Source organism: Chinchilla lanigera, unplaced genomic scaffold (genome assembly GCF_000276665.1).
Source record: "Chinchilla lanigera isolate Chin_1 unplaced genomic scaffold, ChiLan1.0 scaffold00003, whole genome shotgun sequence".
Lineage (NCBI taxonomy): Eukaryota > Metazoa > Chordata > Mammalia > Rodentia > Chinchillidae > Chinchilla > Chinchilla lanigera.
The window spans coordinates 15,509,930-15,528,862 of NW_004955404.1; the positions used below are offsets into that span (position 1 = coordinate 15,509,930).

The following is an 18,933-nucleotide window of genomic DNA, read 5'->3' on the forward strand; positions in this document are numbered from 1 at the left end:
TTTAATGAAAATAATATAGAGACTTCAAATTGTTTTATTTTGTCAAGAGGCCTATCAGAAGAGAGGATGAAGACTGATTCACTTTAGCCCTCACCTGTAAAATCTTAATGAACTGTTTCTTGTTTCCTGAAGACCTTGTATAAAGAAAATTTGGCTTTTCCAAATAACAGGGAACATTTTCATGTATGCATATCTTGCACTAGACACAGCCTCTGGGTTTTGGGTTGTATGTGAGATCTGTTAAGGTAGTTTGTTGCCTCTAGTTTCCTCCTCAGAGCTGTCTGAGCCCTTTTTTTTTTGTTTTGTTTTTTTTCTCCGGTACCGGGAACTGAACTCATGACCTTGCGCTTGCCGGGCATGCGCTTTGCCGTTGAGCTAAATCCCCAGCCCTCCGAGCCCTTTTTTCTAGCACTTAAGGAGCTGCAAGAAGTGAGCAAAGGAAATGTTCAGGTTTCCAAGTGCACAGACAAACGTTTTTCATGGAAATGGATGCTGTAGGCTTTGGGGAGTTTTCTGAGGTCAAAATCCCTTAGAATAAAACTTACAAAGTCACTGGTTTCCTGCCTCATTACACATAAATAATTTATGAATTTGTATTGTAATTTCTCTTGCAGCTGAATCAAAGCTCTCCGATTTTGCAAATAATTCCACACCGAAGCCAATGACATACACATTCCTGAGACTTTCACTGCAATCGATAAGTTTGCTGTTGCTGTCGGCGGGTGCAATTTCTCTGATTAACCTGTAAAAAGTGTTCTCCTTCATGAATGCTGTTCAGAAGCAAACTGATATTGTAAAAGTAGACAAGGGCAGGTTCCAGAACACAAATTCTCGGTGATCTTAAACAATGATGCATGGAACAGAGAGAAAGGGAGGACAATTTGATTTGCTGCAACCAGGTTGACCCAGAAAGCAGAAGAGCAGAAAAATTGCTTTGCCTAAGCAAACATGGCACTGAGTCATAGAAGAGTAGCACTCACAATATGCAATATCAGGGCCTCATTTAAAATATATATTGTCTGCATTGGAGAGACATTTAAAGGCCCCTAATATAGTCTGGGCTCATTCTGTTTTTCTACTGCCACTTTTCTCCTACTCTTTGGCAGCAGCTTTTCCATCCTTCTTTGAGACATAATCTTTAGATTTGGGGTGGGATTTCTTTGTTTTTGTTGAGTTATGACTGAATTCAAAGCCCAGGTGGGCTTCACAGGCATCTGATGATAAAAATCAATTTGACTCGGAAAAAGATGCTGGTTTATTAGGGCAATATAGACACTCCTTTTGTAACAAGGACTTAATTGTCATAAATTTAGATAGTTTTCTTCCAAGGCCTGTAGGAGGGTCAGTTCATGGCATGACAAACTTCACCAGAGCATGGACTGATTTAAATGACTGGCCCTTTATCAGTTTGTCATCTCCCAAGGAACTGTGAACTCTTTAATATATACTAGTTACTTATATATGTTAGAGACAATAAATACTTGTTGAATGAATGGAAGGAATGACCAATTGTTTGGTTCCTTTTCATATAAGGTTTGGGATAAAGTTGGAGAAATATAAAAATCTCTGTCTCAGTCATAGTGTTTGTGGTTGACAAGGTTAATGTTCAGACATGGGACACACAGGGACATTTGTCCCTCATTTCCTGACGGCTGCTTTGGTCGTGTGACTCTCTTGGAATGTGAACAGGGTGATGTGCTTCTTCCAGGTGGAGGTATTAACACTCAGCTTTCCTATATTCTCTCCCGCCCCTGCTGCTGTAACAGGCTAAGCTCCAGCTAAGAGCTGCCCTCTTTCCTCGGTACCTGGAGAATGGGTGCATTTCATGAGTAGCTGCCTGAGAACCAGTCCACAGGGGATGGCTAGCACACACAAGAAATACACTTGTGAGACTGCGCCCTTGTTGGGCTGTTCTTAGCTGTAGTCTTCTCTATTATGGCTCCTCAGAGTAATACAGCATTGGGAAAGCTTCTAAAAATATCACACACAGCCACCTTTCAGAAAAGTATTTGTTAGCTAGCAATATAGTGGCGCTACTTCTGCTGCCGATTCACTCATTTTGCGTCAACCTGACTTTTGATTTTTAATAGCTTGCCTAGTCTTTTAGGTGTAAGAAAACACCCGTGAAGTCAGGGCCTTTGACGATAATGACCATGAATGGGCTTAAGTAATAAAATTATTGTGTATTGCAGATATCTTTCTACCTTGAACACTTATGAAGGGAAGTCAATTTTCACTCAAATGGGTTTCTTTTCATCTAGTTTTCTCTACAGTGTTTATGCCTGAGGTTTATTGTTAGCAGTAAAGAGTGTCCAAGTATGTTATGGGAAAAGCCAAATTCCCAGTGCTTTAGAAAGTATTCCATAGGCCCCAGAGTCAGTTAAAGGCTGATTGATTATACAGCAAATACATCAACCTGGTATTCACAAAATATCTCATTTCTTCGGCTCTATCTCTCACAGCCATGAACTTCACACTTGGGAGTTGTGGTGAAAATATCTCAGACAGCACAGAGGAAAAATTACTGTAGATTTTCTATGACAAGAAAAAGGTTCTTTAAACTGTTCAACAATTTAATAAAATATCTGTGTCAACTGAGGGGTCACATGAACAAATACTTTCAAGGTATAATTTAGCAGTTTAATGTGGCTTGTCTACTCAGATTTTCATAATCAACTCACCGAAACACCAATTACATTGTTAAATAAAGGACAGAAACTGTGAATGAGTGTGCAGATGGACTCTTTCATCTGACTAGTTTATAACTGATGATGAAGTTTCTGTTTAATTTGTTCAAGATTCGTGCAGAAAGTTGTAGCTTAAGAAGGGAAAATGAGCTATTAGACATGGCCTATATCAAAGATGGTGCAGATGTTTAATGGTTTCAATTTGCATATTTTGTCAACAATTATTCATTTGTTAAAACACTTTCTACAATTTTTGGTGTACTCTATCTTAGATTACAAAATCACATTCCTACGTACTGTATGCTAGTGGTTTATGGAGCTCTAGTCTAAGTATTACTCCCTGAAGGAGACACAGTATGTCTAACCAATTTGAAAAGCTATGTCTTTTGTGAATAGTACTCCTCGCCTTTTGATGATGATAGCACTAATAACATGCCACAATGTAGATTGCCCACGGCAGTTAGTTTTACTAAGTGCCACGCAACAAAGAACTCAATAAATATGCTTACTGATTGATAACTATAGAATGCATCCATTTGGGTTTTAGCTGAAGTCTAGAAATTTTAAGGTCTGAAGGAGAAAATAAGCATATTGACATTCTATGCAATAGATACACATCTGTAATAGTTCTGTTTTGGTTCTGAAAGTGTAACATTTCATTTTTTATGACCTGGAGGTCACCAAAGCTTTTGCTTAAATGCCTCTGAAAACAAAGGAGAGTTCATCCCACAGTAGAAAATGGCTTTGTTGGTAAATTACCTCTAAAATGATTTCAGACCACTTACTCTGAATATAAATTGTACAAAAGTTTTCCACCAGGAAAATATGTGGCTTGTCTTTATTTCCCTGTTGGGATCCATGTGATTCTCTGGACTTGTCCTAAAGCAGTGATGCAGACTGGACATCAGAATCTCCTAGGAAGTTATGCAGTCAGAGCTGTGTGATATCTTCGTTGTCCCTATGGTATACAGCCCCATGCAATTAAACACAACTCTACCTGAACCAAAAGAGATCTCTGTGCTCCTTCTGTTTCACTTTTCTCCCACATGCTTGAAAGAACAGCTTCCCAAGAAGGTAAAAAGAGTCCACTGTCCATTGAGTATGAGCTGAAAGATCCACAGAAGGAGCAGGCCTGTCGTCCAGGTTCCCAACAGTGCTTACCATTGAATTAGACTTGTGTATCCTTCAAACCCGTGGAATAAGCAGAATATCCTGGAGATCAGCCATCACTTTATATGTGAGTCTTATGATATTCCCCACTTGGGCCTCACCAGCCATCAGCCTCCTAAGTGGAAGGAAGCCTGTGACAGGCAACCTTCCCTGCTACCACATGCTGCTGATGTCGCCCGGAGAAGAGCAGAAACCGAGACAGAATAAGCTGGGTGGTCTGGTTTTAATGCTTTTTATTTTCTCCTTGCTTCAAAACTCACAGCATTTTGCTGCTGTTACTACCAAGGGTTCACTGAAAATGAAACTGGGGTGTCTCAGTGGGGTTTTGCAGCAAATAGGTAAAACATGTTCAGGCAAGACCCAGCAGTTCACAGTCTGAAGTGGATTGAGCAGCAGCCATTTGTTTGCTAGGGTGAATGGGGCATAATTTATTCAGCTGCAGCAGAGGCTGGAAGCCAATCTGGCTTTGATCCGTTTATCTTCAGAAAACTAATTAAAGTGGAGAATCTGGTTTGCTGTTGTTACAGAGGCTTTACTTTTGCCTATTTGTGCCAAGTGAGGATGGAGAGTATATTTGTGTGTGCATGTGTTAGCGTAGAACATGGGAAATATAGGTTCCACCTACACACAGTGGCTGAAGCTCTAGATAATAAAGCAATTTCTTTTTTCTTTACTTTTTGAGACAAGGTCTCACTATGCTGTACTTGAACTCGCTATGTAGACCAGGCTGGCCTCAAACTCACAGAGATCCTCCTGCCTCAGCTTCCCAAGTGCTGGAGTTACAGGTGTACCTTACCATACCAGGTGCAATAAAGTAGTTTCTGAAATACAGCCTGACATCCTTTTGAAATGCAAAACAGTGGAGCCCATGGTCGATGCAGACTCCTCTGAAGTGACAGTGAAATTCCATAGCCATTTAAAATGAACAGTTTCCCAACCCCTTACAACCAGGACTTCCTAAATCACATCAAAATGGCCCCAAAGAGGCATGGAAGAACATTTTTTTGAGTAGCATTTTATTCTGAACCTCATATTACTCATTAAACAGTAGCTGATGCCAGGTGTTTTGTGCCTTTAGTTTTAAACTGACAAAAAATAAGTGCAGACCTTGGTGGCATTTTGCAAGTACTTAAACCTGTATGTAATAATATTAACAACATAGTTGTTACCACTGACACACCAATGAATTTTCAAAAGTTGCAGTCATTTTTGGAAGAATCATGTCTAGATCTTTTTCTTTGGCCTAAAGATTACAGGAGGCAAACAGGGAAGTCCAGTGGAAGGACGATTTGTATTCATTCTAAAACATTCAAGGAGCTATAATTCCTTTTTTTTTTTTTTTTTTTTTTGGTTTTTCTCAGGTACCGGGAACCGAACTCACGACCTTGCGCTTGCCAGGAAGGCGCTTTGCCACTGAGCTAAATCCCCAGCGAAGGAGCTATAATTCCTAATGGAAATATACAGGGGTCATGGTAACAGTCAGAGAAGGGGATTAGACTGGCTCGATTGGAAAATATGGATGTCCCCCATAATTACGTTGGAAAGTATGTGAACTGGAGCTGTCGACTGGGCTGAGCTGACTGAACCCTAAATTGTTCAGTCATGATGCTTTTTCTTCTCATTCCTCACTGAACATCAGAAGCCTAGCTGTCTGCCCTCCATGCCTCTTTCTCTGTGTCTTCCCTTTGAGAATGTCCCTGCTCCAAGGCTTTCTCACCTCAGCCAAACTGCCCTGGGTCCAGAGGGCTGGGATGACAAATGGGGATCCTACTCAGGGGACAATTTCCTTTTGAAACAAATGAATTTTAAGGGAAGAATTTTAGACATACTGTTAGCACTACCAGCATTTAAGACTTAGCAGGCAGGCAGGGAGCACCGTGATGTCACAGATGTGCTGCATGAATAAATATGTGCTTCTCAGACAAGAGTCACCTCCCCTCCTGGTCCATGATATTAGAGTGTACACATCTATTAACGAATCTTACTGTAATGGAAAGGCACTTTGAAAATCACATTGGATCACTATCTGGTTACTTTGATTACTATAAAATGTCAAGTAAATTAACCTAGGATTTCTTGTCCAGAGCCGGAGTACAAACTATTTTCAAGTAAAAAATATCTAGTTCTCCTTCCCTGAATCCTCTAAAAGAAGTGAGTAAATTCAAGTAGAAAAAAAGAGAGAACAGCCTATACCATAAGCTATTTCTTAAACCCCTAAATTCTCTATATCCCTGCTAATGAAAAAATTAGCGCCTTATGTATGAGAGCTGATGTTGGTTCGTTCTCATTATTAGTGAGGTAATTATTTGCTTGGCACGAGAAGAAAAGGCCAATATATTCTATCAGGGAAGAGCTAGTTTTTCAGGCAGACAACAGTAGTCTGAACATTGGGACAGAATTTAAATCAGCCACCAAATGAGCTAGTCTTGCACAAAGATTAGTTTGAAAACTTTGCCATTGGGAGAGAATACCAAAATGGTCGTTCACCATAAATACCAAGCAGAGAGAAGTTGGCCATGTGTGGTACTCAATTCCTCAGGATAATTTGGAAAGGGAAAGTGGAGGCAGAGTTTCTCAGGAACCTTCCAGAATGACTGTTCAGAGACAAATGAGGATGAGAGGAAGAAAAAGACCAAAGCTTACACTATGCTGCATTGTCCTCCACACAGTCCTCTGGGAAGCAAGAGGAAAACAAATTTAAAGGAAAAAGAAAAAGAGATTATTCTACACACACAATAGCACAGCACAGTACAAAGGTTAGCTTTGCAGGTTGGTATCCTACCCACCCCACCCCCAATACCCTCAAAGTGACCAGCAGAATATCTGAGAAGTCAACACCATCAGAACAAATGTATTGGTCTAAATCACTGCCAACTTGATGAGTTAACTTTCACATGTGGCTTTTTAAAAGCCAGTTTACTTTTGTAAACTATATTCCTCTAAGGCATTTAAAACACCTTTTTAGCCTTAATGAAAGAGCTAGAGTAAAGTAAGAGACAGCCCCTGCCCAACTATGTTCGTTGTGCTCTAATTTTCTGAGCTGTACAACAAATTGCCTTTCAGAGATGATAATTCAAAACCTCTGGATGCTCAGATCTTAAAATGGAGCTACTTTGTGCTGATTTATTTTTACATTTGGTACTTGCCATGAATTGGATCTTTCTTTAAAAAAATGTTTTATACCAAATTATTTAAGAGAACTCACAGAGTGTAAATTTGAGAGAAACGGAAGAGAACCAACCTCTTCCCGAATGCAAACAATCACATCTGAAAATCTTTCATCTTCAGCTGGGACAGAGTGCTGCTAAAGTAAATGTTGGTAACGAGAGAAAGAGACAAAGCTAGCCCCAACTGTTAACAGAATTAGTCTATGACATTCACTGATTCCTTGACAGATCACGACTGTTGGCATGAAGGACTGCTATATTTTCAGGTGAGCTGGCTTTCCACCAGCAGCTGAATTTATACAAATACATTCATTCATTCTTAGATAATAAAAATCAGTTTAGGATAATGTGTTTGAAAGCTGCTGTCTACCTCATCTGTGTGTTAGGCCCATATAACTTTCCAGGGACAAATGGAAATGTTTCCTAGGGATATAACAGAATTTATAAGTTCCTTACAAGTGTAATAAGATGTTAAATAGTGGAACTGGTATATTTAAAATAATATTTTCAGTTCTTTTATATAAGTTTTAGTAGCAGTTTGGGTTAGGGAGTTTTATTTCTAAAACAAATCCCTTAATTACTAGTTCACATAAAAATAGCCATACAGAAATTGATAGAAGAGCATTTACCAACATATCCTGAAGTTAGTACCATGGGTACTAATTTAAATGGTACTAAGAGGTAACACACTATGACCCTTATAGCTATTTTCACTTAGAGAAAAGGGGTGGAGTGATTGGAGAATCTTTTGCTGCTGGCCTTTGAAGCATTTTCTTTGGTAAAACAGAAAAATTAAGGGAAATCTTTTCCAATTATCCTCCTTTTCTGGGACACATGCTTCTTGTAAATATTCAGGAAACACCTTTTCAGGGGAAAATTAAAACAGGAGTAGGTAACATGAGCCTTGTTTATAAACAGTTGCATGGGACTGTAATGGGTAACAGATCCCTCTGGATAGCTCACTGGTGCTGCTTCCGGAAGCGAATCATGTCTGAATGCAGCTCAGTCCCATTTCACCACTGTTCAGAACTATCTCAAGCCCATAAAGGGAAGCAGGCTTCAGGGGAGCCAGGGGCTGCAAATGGAGACTCTGATACTAGCTTCGGGGCCAGCTCTTGTTTCTTAAGGATCACTGCGGTACATCTCTGATATGGAGAGAACCTCTCTCTCTTAGGAGCCCAGGAAAGTAGACTCAGTGGGGCTTAGACTGGCTGTGAATTACAAGTTGCCAATTCTTAGAATTTGGGAGGAAATTAGAATGTAATTGAATAAAAATCAGGACAACAGTCACTCTCACACAGCCTGAAGTCACACGTATGAGGAAGGAAATATTATGCGCTAGTTTGGAATAGAGTTGACTTGCTGCTTGAATACCTATGTGCTGAGAGTGGTGCTTATGATCAGATGATCAGCCATTACCCAATATTTTTAGAAAAAATAGATCAAAATATCTATTTTAAGGGTTCCTAAAATGAAAGATACTCAGTCGTTTGCCTTTTGCCAGTACTCTTCCAGGTCCTTTTTGGGGGTGTATTTTGAAGATTACCAATTAAGGTCCTGTATAGGACATTCAAATTCTAGTTTTCATCTGTTATATTTTCAAACATTATATAAAATTTTCAAAGTGTATTTTACCTAGGTGATGTTAAACTGAGTAAATATTGTGTCTTGGGAAATATATTTTTCTCGTTCTACTTCCCTTGCTTAAGGATGGGTATTTATTTCTCTTGGGGAAAACAGTAAACTGTACTTTTTTGTTTCAAAGGGAAAGAATTAATTAGTTGTCATAGGTATCATTATATGCAAATTCAATGAAATTTAAACTAAATACATGATGCACCCTGGTTCTTTTCTTAAAGTTTGTTTTATTATAATAATAACACAACATGAGATCTACTCACAGTTTTTAAGTGTATAATACAGTATTTTTATGTATAGGTACAATGCTTAGATGAGTTCTCTAAAATTTATTCATCCTACATTTTTTTCCAGTTATTAGATTGAATTTTGCAAAACCTTAAAAGGTCTAAACTCTTCTAAATATTAAATCAGAGCTAACTAAAATGGAGGGGTATGGGAACAAACCTAAATTCACCATATATGCTTCTAGTTAGAAAGATACACAAACCAATTTCTAAAGTAGAACCCAAACAGTGGAACCTAAAGAAAAACATCATTCTTTAAAACAGCTGGCTAGTTGGTTGGCAGAATCTAATTAGTTGTTTAGAAGAAAAATGGTGACTAATTAATTTAAACTTTTTCTGAAATGGATAGAAAACAGATATAAGCAAGGCAAAGTAGAACATTGATGCAATTATAATTTGATACATTTTCCAAATGCTGCACTGGAGAGATTTTATTTACTAATAAATGGTACTACATTTATAACATAATTTAGCAGTTAACTATTACAGTTACCCCTTTATATTGAGACTTCATGGATAGACTTCATGTCATAAGTACATTTGATTTTTTTACAGAGAGAAATTCTGAGATGTACTTACATTGAGGCCAAATGCAGCTAGTTTAACTAGTTCTACACTGTAGGAAGATATTAACTAAATCATAAAGTCCTTTATAGCAGTGACTAATACAAGTATTTTCATAACCAGCAACCTTTGAGATCTGAGCTTATATGACACAATCAGATATGGTTCAAATATTTTATGACCTTAAGATTTTAAACCCATTAATTTTACATCAAGATAATTGCCAAAGCAATATTAGCAACACTAACAGTTACAGGTATATAAATTGTTTATAATACTATAAATTAAAGAAATTGAATTAAATGTAATCAGGCAGTATTTCTTTGAAATATGAGCTTTTAATTTCTTATGCCAAATTTGGTTTTTAAAGCACATTTGAAAAATCATGTTTACTATGTTATGGTTGTATTTTCTGGTAAATTATTCTGATGATAGGTATGTTCAGTCCCTGACACACATTTAAATGGCTCAAAGAGTGATTATTTCTGAGCATTCTAACTTTTCAAAGACATATAAAGAAGAAAAAATTGTAGTAACTTTGAGAATTCTTCATAGGGACTTTCCATTAGGAAACTTTGCATATAAAAAGTCATAATAAAGTAACATTATAATTGAATAAATAATCATGCTTAAAAAAGAACTGAAGTAGATGAATAAGAAATATGCTATTGTAATTATATCTTTGGAAGAAATGGCAACTCAGTTTTCCAATTAATATTTCAGAAGAAATATGTACTTGAAAATTTGGTCACTGTGCCAGTTGATTAATAGTTATAAGATTCCTTAAATAATCTAATTCTGCCCTAAAAGAAAGATCTTATTACTTTTCAATATTCTAATTAAGAACAGGAGAAGATATAAGAATGAGATGAATTTTCAACCAACATTTTTAGAATCCTATGACCTGTTTTGAAGAATAAATGACCTTGGCAACAGAAGGCGCCCACCCCCCTCGGAGTCATCAATTCGAGAGTACTCACCAGCCGGTCCAAGCTCGTGCCTGCAGCCGTTGTGGGTCTTTCCTCAGGATTGTAGGGCCTAAAACGTGTGTTAAAATTCTCAGGAGCTGAGCGGGCAGATCTGAGACCAGGGGCAGGTTTGGGCTGGCCACATCCCTGGAAGACCTGGCAGAACAATTGAAAGGTTCAGAAAGTTACATGATGAATCTCCTCTTAAAGTCATGATGGAGAAGGGTACAATACAATGATTTTCACATTTTTCATGAAATTCTTACCTCCAATAATACTCTAACTTTGATACTTCAATACACGCAACCACTAATGCAATGGAAAGATCAACTATATGTCCTGACTCTCAGTTTTACCATATATAGTAAATCTTCATTACTGGCAGGTTTTGTGTTTGTGAACTTACCTACTCCCCAAACCAATACTCATCGTATTTTCATAGACACAGGCAATGTGGCAGCAAAGTTCAGCAGTCCTTGGAACATGTTCCAACTGATGTTGAACACAGTGATGCTCTGTCTACTAATTGCAGCTCTCATACTACAGTATAAACAAGTGTCCTTTTGGTGGTCTATTTATTTTATTTTTTTTCTGGTACCAGGAATCAAACTCATGACCTCGCACTTGTCAGGCACGCCCTGTGCCATTAAGCTAAAGTCCCAGCCCCTTGGTGGTCTATTTAATACCACATGTTTATTCTTTTTCTTGTTGGGAGCAGCTGGAGCTGGAAATTGGTCATATGTGTGAGGGTAGGACAGGGCCAGAGTACCTCAAGTAGTCAAGCTATCTCAGTCCTGAGAAAAGCAACCTGTCTTGACAATATAGTCATTAGTTGCTAGTCAACATTATCTCTAGGGACACTAACTTTGCAAGAGGATAAATAAATGCCCCTACTGCTGATGTTAGGTCCTCTTGCCCATCAGGTAAAAGGTCACCTCTACCTGACCCAGCTCTTATCTCTTGTTTTTATTTTTCATGCCCATGGGTATTCCTCCCCCGGGATACAATGAGAGACCAACGAAGTTCCCTACATTTTCTTAGTGATACTACTGTAGACATGGCTCCCCAGCATAGGCCTGAACTACTTCCCACTGTTTCTGAGCACAACAATGTGCTGTGCTTTATGGAAAAAAAAAAAAAGTGTGTTGCATAAACATACATAAAGGTGTCTTTGTGGCAAAACACCCGTAGAACAAGGTTATGTTCTGATTGGCTGATCATAATATTGGGACCAGTGGCTCCTAGGAGTCTAATCCTATGTTCCCCATAAGAATCATGGGTCAGTGTTTGATAACTCTGTTTGCATTATGACATGTAATGACAACAATGAGAATTGGCTATATTAAAAATGAGGACTGTAGAGTTGGGCATAATGGTGCACACTTATAATCCCAGCCCTGAGGAGACTGAGTCAGGTGAGACAGAGGTAAGAAGGTCTCCGATTTGAGGCCAGTTTGAGCTACATAGCAAGACCCTGCCTCAAAAACAAAAAAGTGAGGATTACAGTAATTAATTCACAGGAAAAGTGAGGATTTTAATAGTTAATTCATAGGATGATTTCAGTATTAAACAAACTGTGCCCCAGTCTTTTTGAGGTACTTACATTTGGCATTCAATAAGCATCCACGCGGGATCCATGTTGACAGGACAAGTGTATTTTATGTATAACACATTAGGCCAAATAATTCATGTGCCGCCTCGTGAATAGAGAAAACCTTGTACTGGAAATATTCTTTGAAAACCCTCTCCTGAGCAACAATGTGGAAATAGGACAAGCAAATGTGGATGAAATCTATATAATGACAAGTTCTTCTAATTTTGTTGTTGACAGCTGTTCATGTCACAATTAGGATAGCTGTGGGAAATCAAACATTTTATTATAATAAACTTAGGGACTGAGCTGACTTTTTTTTCCCAAAGGGGCTTCATTCAAAGTGGTGTGGGAGCACCTCCTTTACTGTCATTACAGGCTTTCTACTCTGTGTCACTTATAAAAAGAGAACATCCTACCTAGATTTACAGAAAATACAGTAATATTTTGAGAACATCTTTCTTACATTTGTACAGGGATGATTCTTCTACAGGCTTTTTTTTCTTTCCAGAAAACTCTTCAGGACTATTTATGTGAGCTAATTCTGAACTTGCATGTGTATATTTACAGTGCATTTGCTCTGGTTTTGTTATTTGATTCTTTGTTGTTTAACTGTAAGAGAGGCTTTTCCCAAGAGGCACAGTACGTGATCCCACAGCAGTATGCAGGGAGGCCTTGAGTGCCATTCCCAAAGACAAGTTCCATCTTGAGACACAATTCATTTTGCTTTGCCACTACAGCTAATTTCTCTTTTGTGCATTCAAAAGTTCTCCTTCAACTCAGCATTTTGCAGAGCAGGAGCACTTTGTCTTGGCATTCCTGAGATTGCTCTTAACACACTATTGATTATTCTTCCCTCTCACAATTTCTGAAGTTGATGGTGTAAACCAGTGTGATAAAGATGGTGGGTCCTTTTCTCCCTAGTGCCTAAATCATTTCCCAGTGGCAAGGTCACTGTTGATGGAGGGCATTAACATTTCCAAAGCTCCAGGGATCTGTTGAGTGTGCTATTTGGACTGCTTTGAAAATGACAGCTGACTTTTACAAAGCCTAAAGCCCAAGGCAAAACAATGGTAATAGAAATCTTGGTGAGATTTCATGAAGGCAGGCTCTGATAGAGTTAACAGGACCTCTTAATCTGCATTTTGGGGAGAATCTCGATTTCTGGGTTAAAGTGTAATCAGAGGAATATGGAATGCCCTAAAAGAATACTGATTTTCTGGGAAGATATTTCATTTTAACAGAAAAAGTTAAAACTCTCATTTTTGTTGCTGTTTGCTTTAAAGAGTGTTAATTAGAACAGAATAGGGGTTAGTAACTTACCCCAGTGGCTTTCTATTATCTAGTTTGGATTTTGAGGATTGCTTCAGAGATTGCTGGGTCTACAATCCAAACCAAAGAAAATACCGACCTATAATTATTTTGGAAACAGTGCCTAGCCCCATAATCAGGTGGAAATCCACATAAAAATTTGCCACAATACTGTCTTATCTTGAAAGTCCCTTAACAGAGATAATGAGACAGTTGGAGGCCACCCAAAAGGGGACAGAATGATTAAATGCAGGGAAGGGGCCCTGCAGGGGTTATTCCTGCTTTATGCTTTCACAGCAGAACAAAACAAGGACATAAATGGAGACTCAGGGCTCACATGCAGACCCAGAATTAAAAACACAGCAGCTATAAACTACAGATGCATGTGTCACACATAGATATAACAGATGCATGTGTCAGACTCCTGCAATCCTGTCTTTAGTCAGAGCTGACCACGGAGCTGCCTGCAGCTGAATCCAGACACTGACCACCAACACTGTTATAGGCAACTGAGTAGATAGAAATATTATAGGCAGTCACCCAGGGCTGGGCCCTTGAGGGGACCCCTATGGAAGACAAGATACCTTGCAGCTGTGGGCCAGACCTCAAGAGAAAAGATTAAACAAATGCACGCACATACCTCCCTAGGGGTGAACATCAGGGATTGATATTCTAAGTAGGTTGCAATCACCTTGAAAAAGGCAGGAAAAGTCACTATCCCAGGAAAGGAAGGGCCCTTGTTCTGTATTCATGTCCACTTGCCTGACTGGCTTCCCCATTTGATACCGATTTAATCAACTTTACCTGAGCAGTTATACTCATAATCTGACTGGCTGACAATAGTTTTGTCCCACCTCATGCCCACCTTGCGATTTCCCATGTTTCCTACCTTGGACCCACCTCACCTCATGGTTTTGCTCTATGAAAGTGCTTAGAGAAGACAGGTTCTTTGGCAACCTTCTCAGGTCCCCTTCTGTCCCTTTCTCTCACAGAAGCTTTCTTTCCCTCAATAAATATATTCTGCTGTTAACCTCTGTTGTTCCTAAAATTTATTCTTTTGTTTTAAAGAACAAGAACTCATCCCAGATATCTTTGAGGTTGGGAGTTTCTTTCCCCTATGTCAGGTCTGGGCATTCTGCAAGTTTGGATCCCTTATTTTACATGGAGGACTTGGATGGGAATTTGGGGCAGAGACTTTTCCTGTATTAACCACCCCCTTTCCTTTGGGAGGTCACTGGCCTGACTTGCTCTTGGTTTGAGCTGTGTCTCCCTTCTTGTTCGTGCAGAATTCCCATTAAAGGTTCACTTGAGCCTGCATTTCTCTGAATCTGGTCTTCTTTCTACCACTTCTGGACCCAAGAACCCAGATCTAGTAACCATTTCTAACATAACCCTTAGAAAGACAGAATTGTTATAAGAAGAACCCTTTAGTGTGGAAGTTCTCGGCTTAGTGATTAAGAGCTATTTTTTCTTTCAGAAGTCTACAAAACCTAATGGAAACAGGTGCAAAGACACACTACAGCATCAATTTACCCTACTTTTGCTTGGCAATGATTAATCACCCCCTTTTCAGTCCCGTAAGGAGAAGAAATTTTAATCAACATATATTATATAACTTAGATAACTTACAAAGTGAACACTAACAATTTCATGCTTAATGCATGGTCTAAATATTTGTGTCTTCCACAAATTCCTAAAGTGAAATTGCCAGTATGACACAATGAGGGGGTGGGATATTTGAGAAGTGAGAGAATCTGTCTTCATGATTAGGATTAGTGCTCGTGTGAGAGGTACACTCTCATTTCAGAATCACCCAGTTTATGGTATTTTGTCGTATGAGCTTGAATAGACTAACAGTATCCAAGAAAAATATTTTAAACATGTTAACTAGAAAAAAAACACACATATGTTGTGACTCTTTAAAAGAGAGGATGCTATTTGTGTTTTCTCAAATTGTTTGGTAACAGTTTCCCCAGGAGGTTCTCCCCAGAACGGTGCCCCAGAAAACACCACCTGAGATACGGCCACCAAGGTAGTTGTCACCTGCCAAAGGGAGAAGAGACTTATGTAGAACTGCATCCATTCAGATGCATTTGTGCCAACACTTTAACCTCTTCCATCTTTAATTTGACAGACTACTATTTTGTTCACTAAATGCTTTCTCTTTACATCAGAAAAGAGATTTCTAGGAGATGTAGCTATGGGTTAAGCCACCTTATCGTGGAACAAAGCATTAGCTCTATCCCTTTAAAAACTAGAATCAGTATCACCCCCTGCCTGTTTCTCTCCAAGGGATGTTGCAAGGAATAATTAGATAATTCCAGAAAGCATTTGGGAACCCCAGTGTAGACAAATGCTGCAGATGTACAAAGGAATTAACTTTCTTACCTACCTGATTTGAAAAACCCTGTGAATTTCAGGAAGATATCTGGCTCAAGAATTCCCTCTCTTAAGAGGATTACTAAGATAATGTCTCAGAAGTATATTGGCATTCTGAGATTAAAGAAGCTGACATTAAGATAGAAAGTGCTGAACCAGAGACCTTGGTGGTTTTGGACGGATGGGAAGGGGAGGGAGGTATGGTGATAACAGGTTTAAGTGCTGTGTTTAGGGTCCTAAATACATTTATTTAGAATCTAAACATTGCAGAATCTTCACATGTTTCCTTTTGTTCAACACAGTGTGTGCTGTCATGGGGGATATATCTCTTTGTCTTTGTTTTACCTTGGCATTATGTTTGATAGCTTGATTATACATTCACAAATGACACTACTGGAAATCTCACAAGCAATGGCTGCAGACAGATTCTGATTCAATCTCGGTGTTTTTAAAAAAATTCTCTCATCCTATTTTTTTCTTTATGTGTTCTTATTAGGTTCTTATTAGGCTTATCCCATGTGCCATTTTGAAATTTTCAATGCTAATATTTTGTGTTAAATACAGATAATAGTTCATGCTGTCTAGACTTAGTCAGATATGATGTTTTGAGACTAAGCGATGTTTTATTTACTCATTTGATTCTAATTTATTCTATAGTGTTAATGAAGTATTTCTTAGATGGCGCTTGGAGTATTTCTATCACGTTTATACCCAGGGAGACAAAAGCCATCATATCTGCATCAGTCTATGTATAATTTGTTCAGACCATTATTTTCTCCAGAGAAGCTGTGGTGGTAATAGACATGTAGCTCAGTCCACTTGGGTTGCTAGAACAAAACACCTTAGGTGGAGTTATTTACAAACAACAGAAGCTTGTTTCTTATAGTGTTGAAGGCTGGGAAGCACAAGGTCAAGACACTGGAAGACTCAGCATCTGGTGAGGACTCTGCTTGCACAGATGTATGCTCTCGTGTAACCTTACATGGCAGAAGGGCAGAAGGTCCCAAAGGGTTAAAAGCTCTCTCAGGTCTCTTTTATAAGGGACTAAACCTATAGTTACCTTCCAAAGTCTATACCTCTAAATAGTAGCAACTTGGGGGTTAGGTTTCTACTATGAATTTCGGGTGACATTCAGACCACAGCAAGAGTTATAAGCAAGAATTGAAAAGTTTGGTACACTAGTTGCACTCTCTCCTTACACAAGTGGGACTTGGGATAACACATTTTCTCCAAGTTTCAAGGTCACTATAAAGATAAAATGTACAATAAATGGAAAAGACACTGAAAAAAATGAGTAATAAAGTTGTATCATTTGACCTGAAGTAATCTGTAATTAAGGAGGACAATAATGGGTAACAAATCAAATCTATGGGTCAGACAGAGCTATGGATGAATAACTTAAACTCTGTGAGGTATAGGGTTTTGTACATTTTGTTTATCATTGTATCCCGGAATCTATAAGAGTGCCCCACACATAGCACGGGTTCTTAAAACTTGGCAATGAGAGATTATGAATGTTTTTATAATTTCTCAACTTGCAAACATCTTGTAAAGGCAATTAACATGTGAATATTTGTGATGAGAAAGAAAAGATAGGAAAGAAAAGAGAACAAACATACATTGAGTGTCTATGATAGATGCTTCTTTATGCTATGTATTTTATATACTTTATCTCAAATAACTAATCATCTCTTTAAATTCAAGGCTGAACACTTTTCCTCAGACTTAAAAAAACACAATGAATCATGCATCCACGCTAAAAAAATCATTTGATATCTCCTTTACTCCACTGACTGTGCCAAACTGGTGAAGCCAAATCAACCACTTCATTTCAACTGATAACGAGAACAAAATGACTGCTTCTTGATCATTTTTATAACAACTGCTCATCATATTGGTAAATCAGTTAAAAAGTGGAGGACCTCACACACAAAATAGATTAGCGGGGGATAAGCAAAGAGCCACAGGGCCTAGCAATTCAATAACCTCCCCTTCCTTGAGCAGGATATGCAACAAGAACCTCAGTGGATCCTGGAACCTGCAGATAATACTGAACCTTAAGTGTATTGCTTTTCCCATACATAAATACCCACAATAAACTCTTACCTTTTCACAGAAAGGAACAACATTATGGCTTCTGTTTGGCATAGCTAAGTTGCCAGCATCACTGCTCTTGGGTATTAGTAAGTAAAACAAGAAGTACCTGAACACAAACCCTGTGATATTGACGGTCTATTGGATAACTGAGACAGCTGCTAAGAAGCTCACAGGTGGGTAGCACAGACAGCAATACGTGCTGTGCAAAGGGATGATTCACATTCCAGGCACCATGGAGTGGGACAGCGTGAGATTTCATCATTCTACTCAGAATGTGTGAAATTTAAAACTCATAAATTTTCTACTTCTGGAATTTTCCATTTAATGTCTTTGGAAAGCAGGTGACCATTGGTAACTAAAACTGCAGAAAATGAAAGCTGGGGAAGGGACTTCCCACAGACTGGGGAAGTGTCTGTAACTAGGTTCAGAGCTCAGGCAATGGCAGTTATTCATGTCAAAGTGGCAGAAAACTTGGACTTTACAAAGCCACCCCTTTTCATTGCCTCACCCAGTTGTAATGGCAAACAGTAGCACCTGTACATTGCAGCAGCGGTATCCTATCATCCAGCTTCAATGCAAAGCTGGGGGCCCTTTCTCAAAGTGGAAGCGGTGACTGCAAATTGTGTGCAGGAGTTTGTGAGCATGGGAAGGGGGACTGAGGATGGGTAGGTTCCGGAGGCAGGAGAAGTACAAAGGGTCAAGATGAGATATGTATCTGTTCCAAATCCCTCCCATGAATATATTTTATCATGGACCACAGATATATACTAATAAAACATTTAAAAATATGAATAGTGTAAAGTTTTTTTTAAAATTTCATTTAATAAGTAGCAAGAAGAGCTACATCATTCCCATTATAGAATATTAATCTCATACTCTAAGGTTCAAGTTCACATACTTTTTTTTCTAGTTCCTATCAGCTTTCAGTTCATACCCTAAGAAGTGTTTTCCTGAATACAAACTTAAAACGTTTTGATTGTGATTTCTTTCCTCCTGACACAGATATCTTAAGTACCAGAGTTTTTTTATTTTATTAGTTAGGTGGTTTCCCACATGGATTACTTTCTAAGAAGC

At 38.6% G+C, this 18,933-nt stretch overlaps 1 protein-coding gene across 1 annotated transcript in view; it reads right to left on the bottom strand.

Moving 5' to 3' along the window:
• The window catches only part of Gpc6 (glypican 6), a 1,075,163-nt gene that overhangs the window by 80,119 nt on the left and 976,111 nt on the right, over positions 1-18,933 (bottom strand). The window contains exon 6 of the mRNA XM_005374116.2: positions 10,494-10,637. Coding sequence (XP_005374173.1) covers positions 10,494-10,637 — 144 coding nt within the window. The remainder of the gene's footprint in view (positions 1-10,493; positions 10,638-18,933) is intronic.